This window comes from Lampetra fluviatilis, chromosome 1, assembly GCF_964198595.1.
Source record: "Lampetra fluviatilis chromosome 1, kcLamFluv1.1, whole genome shotgun sequence".
Taxonomy (NCBI): Eukaryota; Metazoa; Chordata; class Hyperoartia; order Petromyzontiformes; family Petromyzontidae; genus Lampetra; species Lampetra fluviatilis.
This window is the reverse complement of record NC_136275.1, coordinates 23,982,753-24,003,336: the sequence shown is the minus strand read 5'-3', so window position 1 is coordinate 24,003,336 and position 20,584 is coordinate 23,982,753. Positions and strand designations below refer to the sequence as shown.

The following is a 20,584-nucleotide window of genomic DNA, read 5'->3' as shown; positions in this document are numbered from 1 at the left end:
TTAGATTAAAGCCATCAGCAAAGAGACTATGGCCTGCCCAGTCTCAGGTTGAGCAAACATTTCCTGACTCAGCACAGCGCCCCTCAGCCTCTTCACTTCTGAAAACAACAAGATAATACATAGCTAAGTGAGCTTTACCTGGTAAGATAAAAAAAAAAGTTTACTTTTATTTTTATATATTTTTAAGTGATTTGTTTACCTTTCCTGTACTTTGCACCCCTATCGTGTTTTCGTGTGCATTGTTTGTTGGTGTAACATTCTGACCCGCCCCTACTGGGCTTCTGATTAAAAAAGCGCTTTACAGCTCATCTTCTTGGTTCTTTCGGTAAAGTCACGTAGAAGGGAAGTAATAAAATAATAAAAATAAAACATAATAAAACAATTCTCACGACGTTTCGGCTACAACGCAAGCAGCCGTCTTCAGGTGAAGAATGAGACACTGCCAAGCTAGGAGCTTATATATAAGCTGAGTTGGAGGTGGAAGAAGAAGAGAGCCTTAACAAAAGCAGTCCACTCACTGGCATTAACTGTGTATCTTGTGTTCTCCACAGGGAATGCATTATTTGCTCCGCTGCGGATCTCCTGCCACCGTTTTCCCATTCACATGTGTCATTGCTTCTACATACTATTAACATGCCCTCCCTTTGTTAATGCTACCCCCCCTCCCTTTGGTGCTGCTGATCCTGCATAATGCATGGGCATAATATGACTTTGAAAACCCCCCCCCGCCCACCTCCTACGCATTTCCCATGAATATGCTAAATTCCTCTTGATATGCACATTCTTTTGTTAAGGCTCTCTTCTTCTTCCACCTCCAACTCAGCTTATATATAAGCTCATAGCTTGGCAGTGTCTCATTCTTCACCTGAAGACGGCTACTTGCGTTGTAGCCGAAACGTCGTGAGAATTGTTTTATTATGTTTTATTTTTATTATTTTATTACTTCCCTTCTACGTGACTTTACCGAAAGAACCAAGAAGATGAATCCCTGCAGTCACGAAAGCTTTAAATCGACGCTTTACAGCTCTTCGGATTCCTCCAATACGAATGAATATTCAGATTCGCTGCCTTCAGATGTGACGCTCACCCACTCCACCCTCCCCCTATGTCACGTGCTCGCTCGGAACTGACCAATCACGGCGCTTGGCCACCTTGTGTACGGAACGCACCCTGTGTCGATTACGGCATCGATACAACATGTGAATCTGTAATAATCGATTCGAGTAAATGACCGATAAATCCTGATCGCTAAACTGTTTTAACGGATACTTTGACGCGACTAGGACGTTGCTTTTGATATTACCTTTCAATTCAATGCAACACAATGGAGAATGGTAGCGTATATGATAAACTATACACGATTCACGATGTTGGGAATCGCTAGACGTGTTACGCTGTGCGAGAATCGACTCCCGTCAAGCCGGACGGGAGCGGTGTCATGGTCCTGTTGGACGCGGCCGCCGTCTGACCCTCACGGTCCCTCACTCCCGCTGCGTTCCCCGACGGCCTGGCGCGCACGGCATCGCGGCCATGCAGAAGATAAAGTCGCTCATGAGCCGGCAGGTGAGTCTGGAAGGCGTCGCGGGCTAAGCTGAGCGCTCAGCGGGCGGGAGACGGCTATAGGCCTCAGGCCTTACGGCTTTCCTAGTTCTCCTCGGCAAGCGACCCCGGGGGGGCTTCTTCAGAAGTTGGTCCTCCCAACCTCTTAACATTGTGAGCCCCTGGCTGCAAGACACTAAACCCTAGAGCCAAGAGACCTTAAAGCTGTAGTCCCTACCCGCCTGTAGACCCCAGGAACCCATATCTCCAGAGTTTAAGACCTCCCGCACACCGCGAGACCCCAAGCGTGGAGAGAAGCCTTAAAGTCCTCGCAGCAAGTGAACAGAATCCGTCTTCAGAGTATTTTATGTAATTCCCTCATATGTTCGATTTCCTCAATACTTCAGTTTCATACAACATGTTCTCATTTAAATTGGCAACATCCCAATACAAGGACCTGAAAAGGAGCCTTACGATTCAGATTTTTTTGGATACATACATTCCATTATTGTGTTCATGAGAAATGTGGCGATCCCTGGATCATTATTTGCGTTGGAACATGTTGTTTTCATGGGTTTCCTGGGTGGCGGGTGACACGTAGCAAACACACACATTTTAACATCTGTCACATAGGTGTACGTTTATCCAATGAACATTTACACCACTTTCAAAACACATACATTCAGTTCACATACAGGGTGTCCCATAAGTCTGCAATAATCGGAAAAACACAACTCTGTTATTGGCTCACGGTATGGATTCATTATGTTAAATTCAACAGCGACCTCCCTCTGACTCCGATTTCCTTCGAGTTGAATTATCTGGACTTGTTCTTCCTTACTCAGAGACATTTTGGGCCTGCAGAAACAAAGAAATTAGTTATTTTCCCCCATGATTCCAGATTTGTGGTCCACCCTGCAGAAGGTTCCATTTCTGCAGTAGTTTTTTACCCGCTTGTCAGTGCGGCCCCCACAGTACGGCATTTGAAACGCGCCATCTACTGGCAAATGGATGTTGAAGAAAAATGTTTAGCTATTACATTAAGACACTTTATGAGTTTATGGCATTCGGACCATTTCTGTATTGTATCATGGCAAATGGTTAAACCTTTTTCATATAATTAATTAACGGTAATCGTTTGGAATGTGAGTGTTCTTGACCACTGCAGTCACACAAGCAGCAGTCTGCATTAATTTCGCTTTGTATATAAAGGCTGTTCATTTAAATATATATTATAATATATAGAATGCGTGCATACCATGAACAAATAAATCAATGAATGTGAGGAGAATAAGTTTAAATCATGATGAATTTGTTAATGAAATGTATAATCAACAGCGGAGCACACTTGATACATGAAGAGTCTTCCCACCATTGGGCATGGAGACAAACAATCAAATTATGTTGTTTACAAGAATAGAGTAGCGTGAAATGGTGTCATACTGAGATGTAATTTTGTCTGTTAAGAAATGTAAGTGGGCTTGGGGAGGAATAACAATACAGCAATACAATAGCCACTGCGTGCCATCCTTGCGCATCGCATGTGTCATGGTGCACATGTGTGATTGGTGCCGTTACATAACTAGTTTGAAACATTTATAGTAACTTGCATTCCCTGTGGATTGAGCTGAAACTATTCAAGTGTGTGCCGTGTGCAGCAAGGACTGTGTCTTTTGCATATATGAACTTACGAGATGATGTACATGGCAGGTCACTTATTTTTTTTTACATGCCAATATTGCCCTCAATAAAGTAGGCATCAGTGCACATTCCAGCAGAACGGGAAAGGCACAGGGGCACAGAGCAACATAAATGAAAAAAGAAACCTGTCACGACCTCAGCAGCTAACACAGATGACTCTATGTTAAAGAGTCACGTGCTCGTACCAAGTCTTCAGGGAGGCCATTGTTCCTAAATTTCTTCTGGCTGTGTTTACCAGCAAGGTTTACCCTGAAAGTACAGTTGCTGATAAACATCGTGTCGATTAGGTGTGCAGTAGAACAGCATCTGATGATTTTGGCCATATTCAGCAGCAGGCCATGACACCAACCAGTGTCATAGGCAGTAGATAGGTCAATAATTGCTGTGCTTGTTTTCTGTTGATGCTGGAAACCAGCTTCTATGAGTGTGGTGAAAGTAACAATCTGTTCAAGAAACTATGGCCAGTTCGAAATCTGGCTTGTTTGTGAGGCATTTGGGGGTCGATAATGGAGGAAAGCCTGGCAAGCATGTTGTGCTCCATCAGCTTGGAGGTGGAGGACAACAGGGATAGTGGCCTATAACTGGAGCGCACGCCTTGTGGATTTGCGATATAAAAAATGTCGATGGCTCAGGCTTGCTTAGATTTTTTTCTGGATTTTGCCTATCCTGTGTATGATAGTGATGAGGTTTGCAAGCCACTGTTGCCCATGTAGTCCCAGGCTTCTTTAGGAACTTGTTGGACTTTGTGGCCCTGAGAACCGCTTCAACTTGAGCGACAGTTCTTGGTCTTTTAAAATCTGTTGCCTTTTCAATGAGTTATTGATATGAAATCTATATATATTTTAAGAATATCAAAGATAAAATGGGGAGCCAGCCTCCATTTCATTCATGAATTTGACTACAAAGATATTTGTACAAGAAAACATTAAAATATGCATACAAACAAATGTATATGTGCTTACACTCATGTGTTCCTTCACATTTAACACCTCCACATGCGTGCTAGCACCCACATGTTTAATTTATAATCCACGTACTTACACCAATGTGCACACCTACCACATGGATTCTAATTGCACCAGTGTGCAACGTCACTTTCATAAAACGTCGGAAAATTCCTTTCTTGCTATTTTTTTGTGAATACTCTACCAATATGGACATTGCAATTCTGGCAAGTTTCAGATCAATTAATTTATTCTTAGTTTTGATGAAAATGTGAAGTGTCTTCAAGCTTATCGATTTGTAGACATAGCTATAACTAGGCTAATGACTTCAACATGTGTCCGTTTGTAATATTTTGGAGTTGGTGATTTGACAAATCCTTTGTGCTTTGTTCTTTTTTTAACCATGGCCTGAAATCTGCACTCTTGGAACTAATGTTCAGGATTTAGGTTGGCTGTGTGTTCATTTATATTAAATATTGTGTGTGTGACAAAACGTCCTTAATTGTTAGTAAATCTGAGTTAATACAGTTAGAAAGGGCAAGTTTTTAATTATGAACAGTGTGAGAGAGACACACAGCCTCGGTGCTACACTTGTGACCATGCATATGAATCTTCTGCCATAAAAGATAGCACCGATTCAAAACTTTCGTCCTGGTGCACATTGATGTTGCGCTTTTCATGATTAAGTTCAGCTTTACATAATGCTCCAGCCTGCTGTCATTCACCTCGTTATTTCATAATTTGTATCCTGGTTTGCCTTCAATAACTGCCCTTGCACAGTGGTGAGCGCACTGCGCTCTGAACCGAATTCCCACTTGAAATCGATTTCTAGCCATTGTTAACATCAGTGGTGATTGATACGTGAACCAGTTTTTGCATTTCACACTTAACCAACCCACACTGATTAGCATGGTGAAGTTTGGTTAAACCCTCATGACGAAAACGCCTTCATCCAGGAGTGGATTTATAAAATACTTAAATTATTCTAATTATTATTGAGTTAATGTTCTATTAAAGCACTATTGAAAGTCCATTGGAAAGTGAAGACATTCTGATTAATACCGTATTTCATGTTGATTTGGACTATGTAGGTAGCAAATGGTATACATGCAAAGCATATTAAATGGTATATTCGTACAGTTAAGTGCACACACCTGTTGGATGAATTACGGAGGTTACGCTAGCTTTTGTTTTCAGGGAAGGTGATTAAGCAATTGTGAAAGCTAGGTTTTACAACATTCTTGGTTCTTTCGGTAAAGTCACGTAGAAGGGAAATAATAAAAATGAACATAATATAATAAAATTCTCACGACTCTTCGGCTGTCTTTCCGACAGCTCTGTTCTTCACCTGAGGACGGCTACTTGCGTTGTCGCCGAAACGTCGTGAGAATTTTATTTTATTATGTTTTATTTGTATTATTTTATTATTTCTCTTCTACGTGACTTTACCGAAAGAACCAAGAATATGAATCCCTGCAGTCACGAAAGCTTTAAATCGAAAAATATTTTCTTGTTTCTTTAATACGTTTCCCTGGCCAGAGATGTGCATTTGGGCCATACAACAGTCCATCTTACCACATACATCTCTAACAGAAACATGCAGTCGTACTCTTGTCGAGTTCACAAATGAATGTCAAATGGTTTTGACGTCTTTTAGAATTTGAATAGAATTTAGCCTGAAAGAACTGAAGAAATCTGTAGGTCCCCAACAGCTGAGAGAACGTACACACGACTGATTCGCTTACCACCATGTGCTGCACACACTCCAATATCTACGTGAGAAAATATTTAGTTTTATGTAATATTTTTTAAATATATATTTGTGTTATGAGATTGTGCAAAGCCTGTTCAAAATCTATAACATGTATTGTTTATTTTTTTTTCTAATAAGGTCTCCAAGAGTTTTTCTGAGAATTTGAGTGAAAGTGCATTACAACATGAACCTCCAAAGACTCCACACAAGGTTAGTGAGTTTCCATCTCTCCTGAAAAAACTAAACTTTATTTTTGTTGTAGTAAAAGCCTCTGCATTCATTTAAGGGCATGCATATTTTCATCTTAGAAAACGGCAAATTATTTTTAATATATACATTTAATATCAAAGGTCTACTTTGATTTGTAAGATTAACAGACCCACCGAAGCAACACTTTTCCCTATTATGGTGTAGGAGTTGGCTTCATCTTGTGTATTTCCATTTAACATTCAACGAAGCGATTTTATTGAACGAGCAGTATGCTTGGTTTACTTTCTGCCATTGTGATTTGTAAAATATTGTATCAAGTTCGTGAAATAAGATTTCCCCCATGGCTGCACATCAGCCAATCCTTATCCTCTCTCAGATTGGATTGCGAGCTTAACAATTACCTTTTAATCAAAGCCTTAAATTGGCTGCATTGTGTTTTGTGTTTGCATTTCAATGTACAGCCATGAATGTGCATCTTCAGAGCATTTTTACAGAAGCCTGCATGGTACTTGTTTTGATGCATTAATGTGACATACTGCTTTTATAACATTTTTTTCCCCCACTTGCAAATGAACCAGCTTACTCACTGAAAGGTTGTGTGTTCCCTATAGAAACGCATTGGTTACACATGTGTCAATCGTAACAGATGGGAAATATTTACTCAAATGGTGTTTATCAAAGCAAAAAAACCTAAAACACCAAGAAAACGAGTTTACAATTATTAAATTTGCTGTAAGAGAAGGTCATATTACTATTGCTCTGTAACCTGCAAACTAGGAATGCAGGAAAAGTATAAAGCATGCAACTCTGAGCTTGAGGCTGCATGTGAGCTCCTACCAGTATGAATGCTGAAAAACCCCTGCTGTGCAGCCAATTGTAATGAGGCCTTCGGAGTATAGTTAAGTACAGTATACGCTCATACATGGTGGTATACACTACATGGGTACACGTGCATGAGTTTTTCCCCAAATCAGTCATATCACCATCCATAACCACCTAGGGAAACTATATGATCATGACTGCTTATGCTTGCAACATTCTCCAAAAGGTATTTTCTTTTGTAGCTTTAATGGTTTGCATGATATATTTACAGTAAAACCTTGGATTGCAGACAATAGCGGCACTACGGTAACGCCATTGCCTCCTGGCAACAAAGCCATTGGAAGTTTGAAACAAAGCTCATGGTCGCGACTGTATAATGCTCAGCCAATAGCAGCGGCCTAAGGGACTCAGCAATTATGATTCGAGTCTGGTAGACGCTTGTTAAGGCCCTCCCCATTGTGCAATCCATAGCCTCAGCTGAAACTTTCGCACCCCCCTACAGCCACTGAAAGTATTACAGTAAACAAAGTGCGCCCACTTCAAACATTGTCGTTTCATTGTACAAACGATTCGAATAATTTAAAACGTGATAACATGTGCAATTTTTGTGTGAATGGTTTATTCAGCAGTGCTTTAGTCAAAGGTGTGAGTGTTGCATAGTGGATAGTCCTACCATGAAGAAATTAAACGAGTTATGATATGTCACGTGTAAAATATTTTTGGGATAGCCCACACCTCCATATACCCCGCAGGGCCTTGTTTTGTTTGTAAAAAGTGGTCTACCCCGCGGGTTATATGCGGGAAAATACGGTAAATTAAAATACAAAATATACGATATCTGTTTTGTTGAATTCCCTTCATCACAGGTTATTACAAATATATTTTTTCAACACAACATTTCTTGACATCGCTCCACATTGTTAACATGTAACTTGATCATGTATGTAAATATCTGCATGGAAATGTATACAGTGCCATCCACACACACAATGCTGAGTTGGGTGGTACATATGTAGTGTCTTAAAAAAATACTCACACCGACACGTTGTAACAAGTCACCTGCTTACACTTTCTTCACCTGCTCTTGCACCATTTGTAGGCACACCTATAACTATCTGTACGGTCACATATACTCAACTCCCCGCTCCTATATCTTCTGTACCTCACTTATCCTGCACTCAGCAGCTCTGCTCTCAGCGACTCTGCACACAGCAGCTCCACACTCAGCGACTCTACACACAGCGTCTTCGTAATCAGCGACTTTGCACACAGCGTCTTCACACTCAGCGACTCTACACACAGGGTTTTCGTAATCAGCGACTTTGCACCCAGCGTCTTCACACTCAGCGACTCTACACACAGCATTGTACTGCATGTGGGCAGTACAGCAAGCGAGTTGCTGACTTGTCTCTACTTGTTTCTGAATGTTGTCCTATCATGTGTGTTTTCTTAAGGCTATCCAAAGAATAGAACTACTGAATTAGAATTGACCAGGTATCCATATGCAAGAACCTCAAAGAAATTATCAAGTCTTTGTGAGATTTTCCTGCTAAATAAAGAAGTATAATGATGTTTCATTGTGTGTGCGTGTACGTGGGCAGGAGGAGCTGCCAGATACCCCTTGTAACCCCGAGGCAGAGCAGGAGGTGATCGACAGCATTGAGAAGGTCTACTTCGACGATGAGGCCTTCGACCCCGTGCGATATGAGCTGGAGGTACATGGGCTATGTACTGTTAAACTGTGAGTTTCATGTATCGAGATTTATTTTGTTTAACCAGGTAAGAACTCACCGAATAGTATATTTTGTAAGAGTTGCCTGGTTCACGAAAATGACAAAGTAAAACAAATTCAATTAAATAACAGCGATGAAGCAAATGTTAATCAGGACAAAAACGACTTGAAGGTTAAATAAATGTGCTATGAATATGGATCATTGCCCAAAACGTCACCTGTAATACGTATTTATATATTAAAATTTTCAAGCGGTGGATATGTTTAGTGTGTATAAATCAGCGTTGTCTCCACAAGTGGGATACACGCCTCAGGATGCACCCCCACTAGGTTTCATGCACAGTCCAGAACTCATGCAGTCAGCTTGTAGCAATCACCCGACAAAACACACATGCTCCGTTGAATTCTGGTAAAAATAGATTATTGCATGACACAAGCAGTTCTGTTAATTAAGTGTGAATGCTTGTCTACATTGAGCTGATTGGCGCTTTTTTTGCTGGCGTTTTTCCATATCTTTTAAGGATTTTGTGTGGGTGCTCTTATGATATTGTTCATGAAGGTGACATTTAGAGACATTTATTTCTTGAAGAACACAAAGAAAGTTAGGTGTAGTATAAAACATTTCAAAGGACAGCAGCCGTAAAAATCAATGCCCATCTATTTTTTTGGAACAATCTTACACCTAACAATAACCCACTCCTGATGTCTTTGTAATATTGAATTCAAATGTAAGTTGCTTAGAAGTTTATGGTTCAACTATTTACTAATTCACATCATTTGGGCTTGTGTTAATTTACTATAGGTCATAATAACGTTAATATACACATGCGGATGCCGTGGATTACCATATTTGTTGCTTTCAGCATGGATATTTTGCTTTGCAAATACACATCCAATTGTTTAGCGAACTTTGTTGTCCTCATCAAATACCTATTTTACTTTTTTAAAATGCATTAAAGTCTATTTCACCACTCAACTCCACAATTCCTTTGACCTCATCATCTTGCGACTGGCCCCCATGACTGCTGTTTGGCCGAGCCGTGCCCATGCAATTCTCTGCGACCAACAGAAGCTGCCTGAGGTGATGCAGCTGGCCGAGCTGGAGGAGTACCGGGACAGGCTGAAGCGGCAGCAGGCAGTGGTGAGGCCCCCCTCCGTGCCCTCTCCCGCTTTGTTCCCTGTAGCAGCGCACATGGCAGTGAGCAAATGAGGAAGCTCTGGCTTCTTTTTGTCAGCAGTGGCAGTCAGAGTGCTCACATTACCTTGTCTATAAAATGTTTGCCCAGCAAAGGTGGTGAGAAAAGTGCTTATCGTGGAATAGTGTTGGATGTATTGACCACAGAGAAAGTTTGTTGTTCATTGATTATCTACACAGCTTAAAAAACAGCCCTGGCTGATTTCAGTTGCAATTGCTTTTAGTAATTGCAAAAAGTAAGTGTCAATGAGTATTTAATTTTTTTCTAAATCAAGCAAAATTGGCTAGATGTCTGCTTTAAAAATATAATAAATTAAAATTCTACCTGCCCATGAATAAAATTAACCCAAGACCCACTGAACCAATTGAAAGCATCTGACCAACAATACCTTTTCACCTTATATTTGATATTGCAACAAAGCATTTTTGTTTTTGGCAGTCATGAAAATAACATAGTAATTTACAATAGTACTATTACAAAATTAATACTTCATCACACTTGCATGCAAATGTGTGCTCTGTTTTTAATTAGCAAAATGACTTAACGCCATTTGTATCCCAATGGACAGTTTGCTACTGAGCGCATTCCATCTGGAACACAGTTGAGTATCGAATTAATACTGTACCCTAGGTTGTACTACTCAACATGGGTGAGATGTGTGAGATGTGAATTAATCATGCAAATTACGATACGGTGTGCTTGTGTAACCTCCCTCCTAGGTAATTTATAGTTTCATGTTAATGAGGCAAGCTGTCCATGATATGCCACTAACATCAGTGACAGGCACATACATACATCGTCCAAGATGGCACATTGAGCAGTGCATTGTTATCTCAGTGCAGTCTATCTCCAGCCCTCAAAATCCCATTTGTCCATTCTGATTTGCCAACGCGCTGTGTTTGTGTCAGCATGGTTGATGTGTGAAGTAATTCTTGTAGTTGTACCTGGATGTGTTCATTATTACATGTAGGAAGCTGCAGTGGTGGAGTTTTTAGAACTGCATTTGATTAACCCTTGGCATGAATGATGTCCCTTTAGGAGTCATTCTTTTATTTGTGGTCAAATCAAATATGTCTCTACCATTGGTTTAATCCAGAGATGATGTAAAGGATAAGCAGATATTCAAAGTCCACCTATATTTAATTTGCAAATATAAAGTATATTTTGTACAAGAAGTAAACCAGCAGAGTGAGCAAGGAGTCCAGTTAAATCATATGCAGCGTCTAAAGGTAATGGCTTGAAAATACCTGCAGTTTGAAACACTAGCAGTAAAATTTAAATGAGCGTTTAAATTAAATTAGTTACTTTTTTTATAATTGATTTATTATACCATTCTTTCTGCGAACCCGTACATAGAGGTAATATATATGTAGCGTTTGTATACTTATTTATTAATGACTGTACAGTGTTTAATGATACCTTCAATTAACACTGCATGAAATCAACATTTTATTTCTGTACAGTACTTTAAATTGTTTTCTTTTTACACACATTTTATTAACTCACTCTGTTTGTTGTTGTTGTTGTATTCTCAAATCTTCTAACTCAATTTTTACCCACTTCCCAATGTGGTATCGACTGCATACGTGGTATACTTATGTCATACTGATGACAATACTATATTCTATCATAAAAAATAAAAAACATATATTTTCAAACATTATTTTTAATATGTTATGGTTCGGTTTGGCTCTAATTGTCCACGGTAAACTGACGTTGGCTACAAATCACCCATGGTCCCTTACGTTATGGCAAGCTTCGGGGCCACTTCCTGGAGTCGTGGAGTACTTCCATTGCTAGTACGGTACATTTCATTAAAACGTGTTTTTAAAAAATGTTTTTTTTTTAATATTACTTATTTATTAATGGCATTCAGCTGTTCACATGCAGTCATTGGTGTGAAGTGCAGAGATTACATACAGAACATGTTGCCATTGATTTTTGGTGCTGTTTAGTCACGTGATGTTGTCTTGCTTATTCAGTTGATGTTATTCCCACACAGTAGAGGTGCAACGATGCATCAAGTCATCATCAATTATTTGGCAAATGGTACAATGCATCAAATCGCTTTTTTAATCAATGACCCCTGCAGCGACGAGTGGTTCAGTGCATTCACTACAATGTAAAAAAAAAAAATTTGAATAAAATTGTACTCCTGAATTGTGAAAATATGTGAGATTGCTTAGAGGGTGAATTATTTTAACTCTGCAGTGCACATCCGCTTGAATGATAAATGCCCTGCCAACAGGTGTCCAAGAAGGTTGCCGACCTGATACTGGAGAAGCAATCAGCCTATGTACAGGTGAGCCCAGAAGTCGTAAGTAGCATGAAATACCTGTACATGACTACGAATTGCAGTTGACCACATTATGTCAATAGCAGGCTTTTTAAAGTGTATTTGGTATTTCAATTGGCTGCACATTTATGACCTCAAAATAACCATGTTATGGCATGGTTGAAGAATCTCCCACCGTAGACTTTCTTTATTCATTCCCCCTCACAGACAGACAACCAAAAATAAAAAAAAACCTGTTAAGGGGGATTTTGGTTTTACGGAATTTTTACCATTAGGAAAGTTTTTGTTAATATAGGTGTGGGAAAACTAAATATACGCCGAGGATATTTTACCTTGTCATCTTTTCTTCCAATTAATTGACCACGTGACCAGTCACATGAGTACTGTGACGCTGTGTGTCATAGTTACCATAACTGCTCCCTGCTGTGCATTTAAAACTTAGTTGAATTATCATTTGTGAATGATAATCAGTGATTTACGTACGGTGCGAAAGAAGTTCAACATACATATTCTGTCACATTTAAACAGGTAGATAATGGTTTGTTTTAAATTACGCTGTGGGAAAAAAAAATCTGGCCTTCCTTTCCCCATGCGGCAATAACTTGTACTGTGTGCTTATGTGTCAGGAACTCAGCAGGGTGACCGAGCTGCAGACCAGCTTGCACGAAGCCAAGGCCATCTGCTGTGATGGACGGGGGTGAGTTTTCCTACCACCAAATTGTGTTTATTGACTTGAAATTGGACGTGTGTTCAAGTTATTTTGTCACTCGTACAGCTGGTGTCCCTTACAGAGTGACGTCTAGTTTTCCATCACCAGATATTCCCTGTTGGCAGAAGAATGATTTAAACTGTCAGGAAGCAGTCTGGCTTTGAGGCTGCTGGATTTCCCCATTGTCTGTGCATTGAGCTTCTCATACGTCATTCCAGGACACTTGCTGTGCAAGGGATAGAGGAATACATTTGCATACCACTCCACGTGATAGAGAGAGATGAGCGCTGCTGCTCACCTTTGAAAATGGAGACACTTTTACTTGATAGGCTGCACAATTATGCAAAGTACTTGTACTTGTATATTCATATCCAGCACAAATAACATCTGCCAAGTTAAGAAAGCAATTTATATGTCTGAGCACAGCTTGGAATTAGGCTTTGTTGTGGTGAAGAAGATGTTATTCAGCATTATATTAAAGTAGCAACACTTTACAGAAGAACATGGTAATGTATATAATATATACCTACATGACTTTACCGAAAGAACCAAAGAGTATATTTGTCTAAGTTGTTTACATTGCCATGTTCTTCTGTAAAGTGTTGCTACTTTAATATATGGATTCCTGCAGTCACGAAAGCTTCAAATCAAGATTAGACAAATATGCTTAAGCATCAACTGCATCACATTTTTCAACGCGCCTTTGTCTTCGGAAGTATGGAATGAGCAATACGGTAAATCTACGGGTAGCCGTTGCAGCAAAATACATTTGTATTTGTCCTTTGTACTCTGGTTAGTGTTACCAAGTTTTGGATAACCGGTCAAAATGGTAAGTCCCTTGTAGCAACACAACTTTATCGAGCAAAAGCTCACGAAGCCGGATGAGAGTAAGCCAGTATTCAGAGTAAGCTGGCTTTTACTCATCCTCCCCTCAATTAGTCTTTACAAAATTAATATTGCCTCCCCCCTTCCCATAACGGATGGACAGAGGTAATGCACAGATGCTGTTGTCAACCTTGCTTGAAAATAATAAAAAAGGCAGCAGAAGCTGTGATTCTTTTGGAAATAGTTGGTTTATTGTTTGTTAACTTCGTGGGCTTTAGGGTGTATTAAGTGCATAAATACCCCGGCTGGAGTGCCTGTAAATGGCCTCTGGTATTCATTTTTAGGATTCAGGAGAGCAAATATGCCTGCATATCTTAGTACGTCATTACCGTATTCTCTTCCATACTTGAGTACCTATGCAAGACATCATGCGTGGTGCATATTGTTTCAAAGCACTCACAATAAAATATAAAATAGCAATAAGACACATTTGATTGAATCATGTTTGAAAGGTTTATTTTTCCCCAATACATTTTGATGTAAAGGCTAATCCTTCACTGGAGAGTCTACTGAAGGCACTTTCATATTTTTTTTGAGAAATTGTAGGGAATAAATTTAATGTGGCTACAGCACAGCTGTTCTGTTTAGAAAACTCGTGAAGGTCACTCGACATTCCCCGTGAGCTGGTGTAAACTGAATTCGAGTTTCAAGTAAAAAAAAAACCTCAGTCTGAGATGCAGTGACAAGCAGTAAATCTGACACAGCTCCCTTAGCTACACTTGCATTTGGTGTAAATGTTAGACACAGACGTGTGTTACCATTAGTCTCAGCAGATACTTAAAATAAATGTGCCTTAGGTTATTTCTGAACATTAAAGTTATCCTGCACCAAAGGTTTTCCAAATGCTCCTCTTCATCTGACAAATCGTCCCGGTCTCTGGAAAAGAGTTAAACAACGGTACATTCAAGATAGAATATGGGCGAAAGGCTGTTTGAGAGCTTCCACATGTGCATGCGCACATTTGCTTGTGTCTTGTGTTTTTGTGTTAGCGAATATTTCTGTTGCTTTGCATCCCTTACATGAGTAACCCAGTGCATTGTGTAATCATTAGACACACATACAAGTTCATTTGTTCATCAATACACTGCTGCAGCAATGCACATTATGTATTCAATACATTGTCCATATTTAATTAATTTACAATTGTTTTTAAATATATTTAAATGTTTTCTGTATTATAGTAATTTAGGTTAACAGACGATACACAACAAACGAGAACAGCAAGCGAAACATCACAGATAATACAAATGAGACACATTGTTCAGAAACCGCAAATGAGACCCAGAGTATTAATGAGGCAACAAGTCGTGGTCCTGAATCATGACATTTTTAATTGAATTTCGAAAGAGGGAATCTTATTAAATCCGATTGAAAATCAGTTCTAGGGAGCTGGGCATTGCGTTGCCTACTTAGCCAACCAAAAAGGTGTTTTTCTAACAGCACTTGTCCAGCAGTTTATAAGGTTAAAGGACACATCTTTGTGTGTGTGTGTCTCTACGCATCCGTGCTTGTGTGCATATTTTTCTATTCGTACACCTTTCTGTTTCGTTTCTGAAATTATCTGTTATTTGGATATGCTATGCTATTTGTCAATCCTCTTTGTCCTTAACGACTCGAATTGTAATATTGTGTACTGTACATCGTGAAAGTGCACATTGGCTCTCAAATAGAGCCGATGAAGTTAAGTCACTTGATGCATCATGGGGAGGCAGGCTCCCACTAGCGGGCCCATCTGAGTTTAGTGGCGGCCTTCGCCATAGACGGTTCCTGCAGTTTGGGCAAGTGAGTAGAACACCCCAGAGTCTATTGTCGGTCGGTCGATGCTCCAAAATGTTGGCGCGAGTTTTGTATCTGCACATTGACGCGGTGCGTGTGTGCACTCGCCTGTGTTTGTCTGTATGTGTGGCATCTTTGAATTCCTGTACGTATTATTGTAGCATTTATGTGTGCAGTTGTGTGTTAGTGCTCCCAGGTCAGCTGAAGTTGAAGCAGACGATTGCTGGATAAACACACCAGTGCCAAGTAATCTCGACTCACTCAAGAATTCCTCAGCTTCAAATGAGTACTTGGTGCAATGTATCAACAGTAATTAGGGACTACTCATGTGCTGTGTTGGATTTAATTCGCTAATTAATGTCACTTAAAGCAGCAAAGCCAAAATATTGAAATAATCTTTGTGTGAATGCTTGTCATGTTTCTGTTGCAAAGTTTAAATTTATTTCAGATTAATTTGTTTTCTACTTTGAGTGGTACAACATCATAATTAGCCATGATCCTTTCGCTGCTGGATAAAGGGCTCCCCAAATCATCGCCATCTTTTACAGACCTATATTTTACACGCTTTTTATTTAACTCACTCTGTCTGTTGTATCCTCAACTCTGTCTGTTGTCGTATCCTCAAATCTTGTAACTCAATTTTAACCCACTTCCCAATGTCGTATCGACTTCAAACTTGGTATACATATGTCATACTGATGACAATACTATATTTTATCAGTAAAAATAATATATATTTTTTTAAGCAATCTTTTTTATATCTTACTAGCAGAAGTACCCGGCGTTGCCCGGGTGAAAAATATATTTCTTAATAACCTTACATATATACACAGATTTCATTGTTATGTAATGTTTGAAAGTTTTCAGAAGATTTTAAATGTATTTTCCCCCCGGGCAACGCTGGGTATATCGAGTTTATAGCATAAAGTCGTCGCTTGACACGGGTGGGGTGTCGAGGCCTAGTACCGTGCAGAGCCTCCGGCCTCGCCTAGATTGCCCATCCGGCTGAGGCTGGGTACTGGGGCCATTACCCCCCCCCCCCCCCCGCGCTACAATAATACTGTCTAATCGCTATAATTTTATTATCTACCGACCCTATAATAGTAATTGCACACATTGGGGTGGGGGGGAGTGAAGAGGACGTGAAACTTTAATGAATTTACCTCAGAGTCGCGTGTTAATGCGTGCGCATATTTTTAACGGAATTAAAAATGGCGTCCACCCCGCAGCGAATGCGTCGCTACCCGTTGCCAGGAGCAACCGCCGTGGTCCGCGCCGGTCGTCCAATGAAACTGCGTATGGTCCGGCGACACAGACAGACAGACAGACACACACACAGACAGACAGATTTGCGATTTTATATATATAGATGTTTCGGCTTGGGTCTAATTGTCCACGCTCAACTCACGTTGGCTGTAAATCACCACTGCCCCTTACGTTATGGCAAGCTTCGGGGCCACTTCCTGGAGTCGTGGAGTTCTGCCATTACTTGGACGGTACATTTCATTAAAGCGTTTTTTTAAAAAAGTATTTTTAAATATTACTTATTAATATTCCATCCACTTCCTGTACAACAGCTGATCTCATCGCTCCATCTTCTCAGTGGTCATCTTCTTGTGGATCTTACCTCATTTAGCTGTTAAATAGATCATATATTTGTTTTAAATGTTAATAGGTGTCACAGTATTATTTATATTACAGTTTTGTATTTTAAAATGATACTACACGTTTACAGAAGGGATTCTTAGGAGCACATTTTTACTTTTTTGGGGGAAACACTTCAAACCGCTGTTATCATTTGTGAAATGGATAATGTATATATTTAGAACCTAATTAGAGGCCACTGAGATGTAAATCCTTAATCTTAAGGCGATCGATGTTTACCTAAGGTAGTCATCGCATGATTTGTTTAGTTGATAAGAGAACAACACCAGAAAACATTGTTCATCTGGCAGGTAAGCAATCTTTGGATGATAAATAAGACATGAGAGTGACTTTAGATTAAAAATGTAACTTATGAATTTCAAACAGTAGCAAGTTATAAAAATAAGTGTTCTTATAATTGTTTGAAATATTCTGCATCTGCCAATAACATGGGAATAGATGTGCCCCTTTTTACCTTAACACTGATCCCAGTCTGCCTTCATTAACTGTCCTAAGTGGTATATATAACAGTACTTTCAGTACATAATCAACGTTTTTAGGTTTAGATCGCGTTATTTATAAATGTGTCGTAACCCTCCACCACCCGACACGGCCAATCAGTAAAAAAGTGTCACGTTGACAAAAGACAATTAGTTCACTGCTTTAGCCCACCGGTGTGTTGAAGCGTGAAACCACAACAATTTACAATTTGAGTACGACGTTTCGCTGGTAATTGCATCCAGCATCATCAGGCAATTCGCCAGAATGGTGAGGCTCTGCTGTGTCTCCCGTTCTTATATAAGGCAGCAGCAGGGTGACGTCATCATTAACTCATTAACTCATCAGGTGCAAAGATTTGAGGGGGGGGGGGTTATTGTAATTATATACTAGATTAGTAATCAGGCTATTGTTACGATGCGAGTTGTAGATTAGTAATCATTTGGAATGTGTTTTATTGTGATTATGCAACATTAGTAATCAGTTAGTGTCTGTTTCCCTTATAAGGAATTGTAATATATCTTATTTAATAATACGCTTCCAGGCCGCACTAAGCCTGTAGCTGTCTGAGCGATTAAAGTTATTTCTGTTTCTCTCAATTTCAATGGATTCTCTAATTAGTCTTTGCCAGTAGTAACTAGTTTTACACAACACTTCAACGTTGTCAAAATCAATTGAGTGTCCCTGTTGGCATGCATGTTCTGCCACTGCCGACAGTTGTGTTTGCGATAGTTTAATATTTCTCTGGTGTTCTTTTAGTCTTACACTAACGTTACGCCCTGTCTGTCCAATATAGCATCTGCCACATACACAATTAATCCGATATAAACCTTCTGTTGATAATTTAGGTAATTCGTCTTTAGTGCATAAAACACATTCCAAATGATTACTAATCTACAACTCGCATCGTAACAATAGCCTGATTACTAATCTAGTATATAATTACAATAACCCCCCCCCCTCAAATCTTTGCACCTGATGAGTTAATGAGTTAATGATGACGTCACCCTGCTGCTGCTCTATATAAGAACGGGAGACACAGCAGAGCTTCACCATTCTGGCGAATTGCCCGATGATGCTGGATGCAATTACCAGCGAAACGTCGTACTCAAATTGTAAATTGTTGTGGTTTCACGCTTCAACACACCGGTGGGCTAAAGCAGTGAACTAATTGTCTTTTATCAACGTGACACTTTTTTACTGATTGGCCGTGTCGGGTGGTGGAGGGTTACGACACATTTATAAATAACGCGATCTAAACCCAAAAACGTTGATTATGAATAATATTGGTCGCGAAAGCCTACGAGTACTTTCAGTACTTTATGTTACTTGTAAAATGTTGGGCCAGCATTTGACCGGAGCCAATCTCCCACCACCATTATGCCACTATGCAGGTCAGAACTTGCATTTTGCATTGCTGTTATGGGCCAAACACCTTGATGATGCACATCTAAGAATGTTTTCACACTTTAAGATACTGAAGTTTTCGTGACTGCAGGGAACCATACTCTTTGGTTCATTCGGTAAAGTCACGTAGGTATAAAATAAAATAAATCACGACGTTTCGATTGCAACACAAGCAATCATCATCAGGTGGGAAAACCACAACAATAATTTTTTTTCTCTCTCCCACTTCAGCAAAAAAAATTATTGCTGTCGTTTTCCCACCTGATGATGATTGCTTGTGTTGCAATCGAAACGTCGTGATTTAATTTATTTTATTTTATACCTACGTGGCTTTACCGAAAGAACCAAAGAATATTAAGGTGCTATTTACGTGCAATGCTCCATCTTGCTCGATGTTTTGCTACATTTCTCTCCGATAAGAGATAATTCCTTCTATTGATGCCCACATGCTGCGATAGCCTTTTGTTTGTTCCTTTTCAATCCAGAAGGCACCAGTCTGCCCTGTCTGTCATTAATTATAACAGACACACATGCACTCTATCCACGTGCATATATGTGTTATTTGTTTTTGGTAGTAATTATATTCATAAGTCATCCATACATATAACATGCCCCTCATTGTAATACCATTCCCTTAGATGCTTCTTTCTTTTCATGCTTTCAAAAAAGATTTTCTGAATTATGTTTTTGTACTGGTTTTATGGTGACCGCACTATAAAAAGACATTGATTTACGTGCCGTGGATCTTTTGTGGTGTGATCAAAATAAGCTGAGCAATGCAATCATGGGACTCATTCGTTCACGAAACATTTGTCCGTGGTTGGACATACTGAGCCAAGAAGAATTACGGTTTTGTGTTTGTGTTTTACATGCTTATAAATACGATGTTAAGTGAGCACCGTTAAATGCTGGCGTGGGGGCACATGTTCCCAGGTGCCTAGCTCATGGCAGTGCTGGCTTATGAGAACCCTCTGGAGTGCTGCTCACATTTCCTGGTGCATGCAGGCAGCTGGGGGTTGCCCAGCAAGGCTTCACAGCTGCCAGCCTTGGCCTGCTCGCCAACCAGCGCAAGCGGCAGCTCCTCATCGGCCTACTGAAGTCCTTGCGTACCATCAAGACGCTGGTGTGTAAAATTGGCATTGACATTTAAAACTAACTGTGTTCATCGACAAGGGTACAGTGTTGTCTTATTATTACACCAATCTGCGATGCATATGTATTGATCGATTGCACCTGCTGTGTTGTGTTGCAGCAAAGGACAGATGTGCGCCTGAGTGAGATGCTAGAGGTGAGTGCTTTTAATCTCCAAGACTGGTTAAGCCATTGCATTTTTGTCACGTGTTTATTCATGCACAAATGCACGTTTGTTCAGAAAAATACACCACGTTAATTAGTGGGAATGTAGGAGTCTTTGCCTGCCTCTCACCCTGATCTATTAACCCATTACGTCTCGGTGTGGCCCCATGACATTC

At 39.9% G+C, this 20,584-nt stretch overlaps 1 protein-coding gene across 1 annotated transcript in view; it reads left to right on the top strand.

The window, feature by feature from the left end:
• Positions 1–1,408: 1,408 nt before the first annotated feature.
• VPS50 (VPS50 subunit of EARP/GARPII complex) overlaps positions 1,409–20,584 on the top strand; it is a 104,154-nt gene continuing 84,978 nt past the window's right edge. Inside the window, exons 1-8 of the mRNA XM_078859780.1 lie at positions 1,409–1,563; positions 6,076–6,147; positions 8,571–8,684; positions 9,771–9,842; positions 12,146–12,199; positions 12,820–12,890; positions 20,118–20,235; positions 20,365–20,400. Coding sequence (XP_078715906.1) covers positions 1,531–1,563; positions 6,076–6,147; positions 8,571–8,684; positions 9,771–9,842; positions 12,146–12,199; positions 12,820–12,890; positions 20,118–20,235; positions 20,365–20,400 — 570 coding nt within the window. The 5' untranslated portion in view covers positions 1,409–1,530. The remainder of the gene's footprint in view (positions 1,564–6,075; positions 6,148–8,570; positions 8,685–9,770; positions 9,843–12,145; positions 12,200–12,819; positions 12,891–20,117; positions 20,236–20,364; positions 20,401–20,584) is intronic.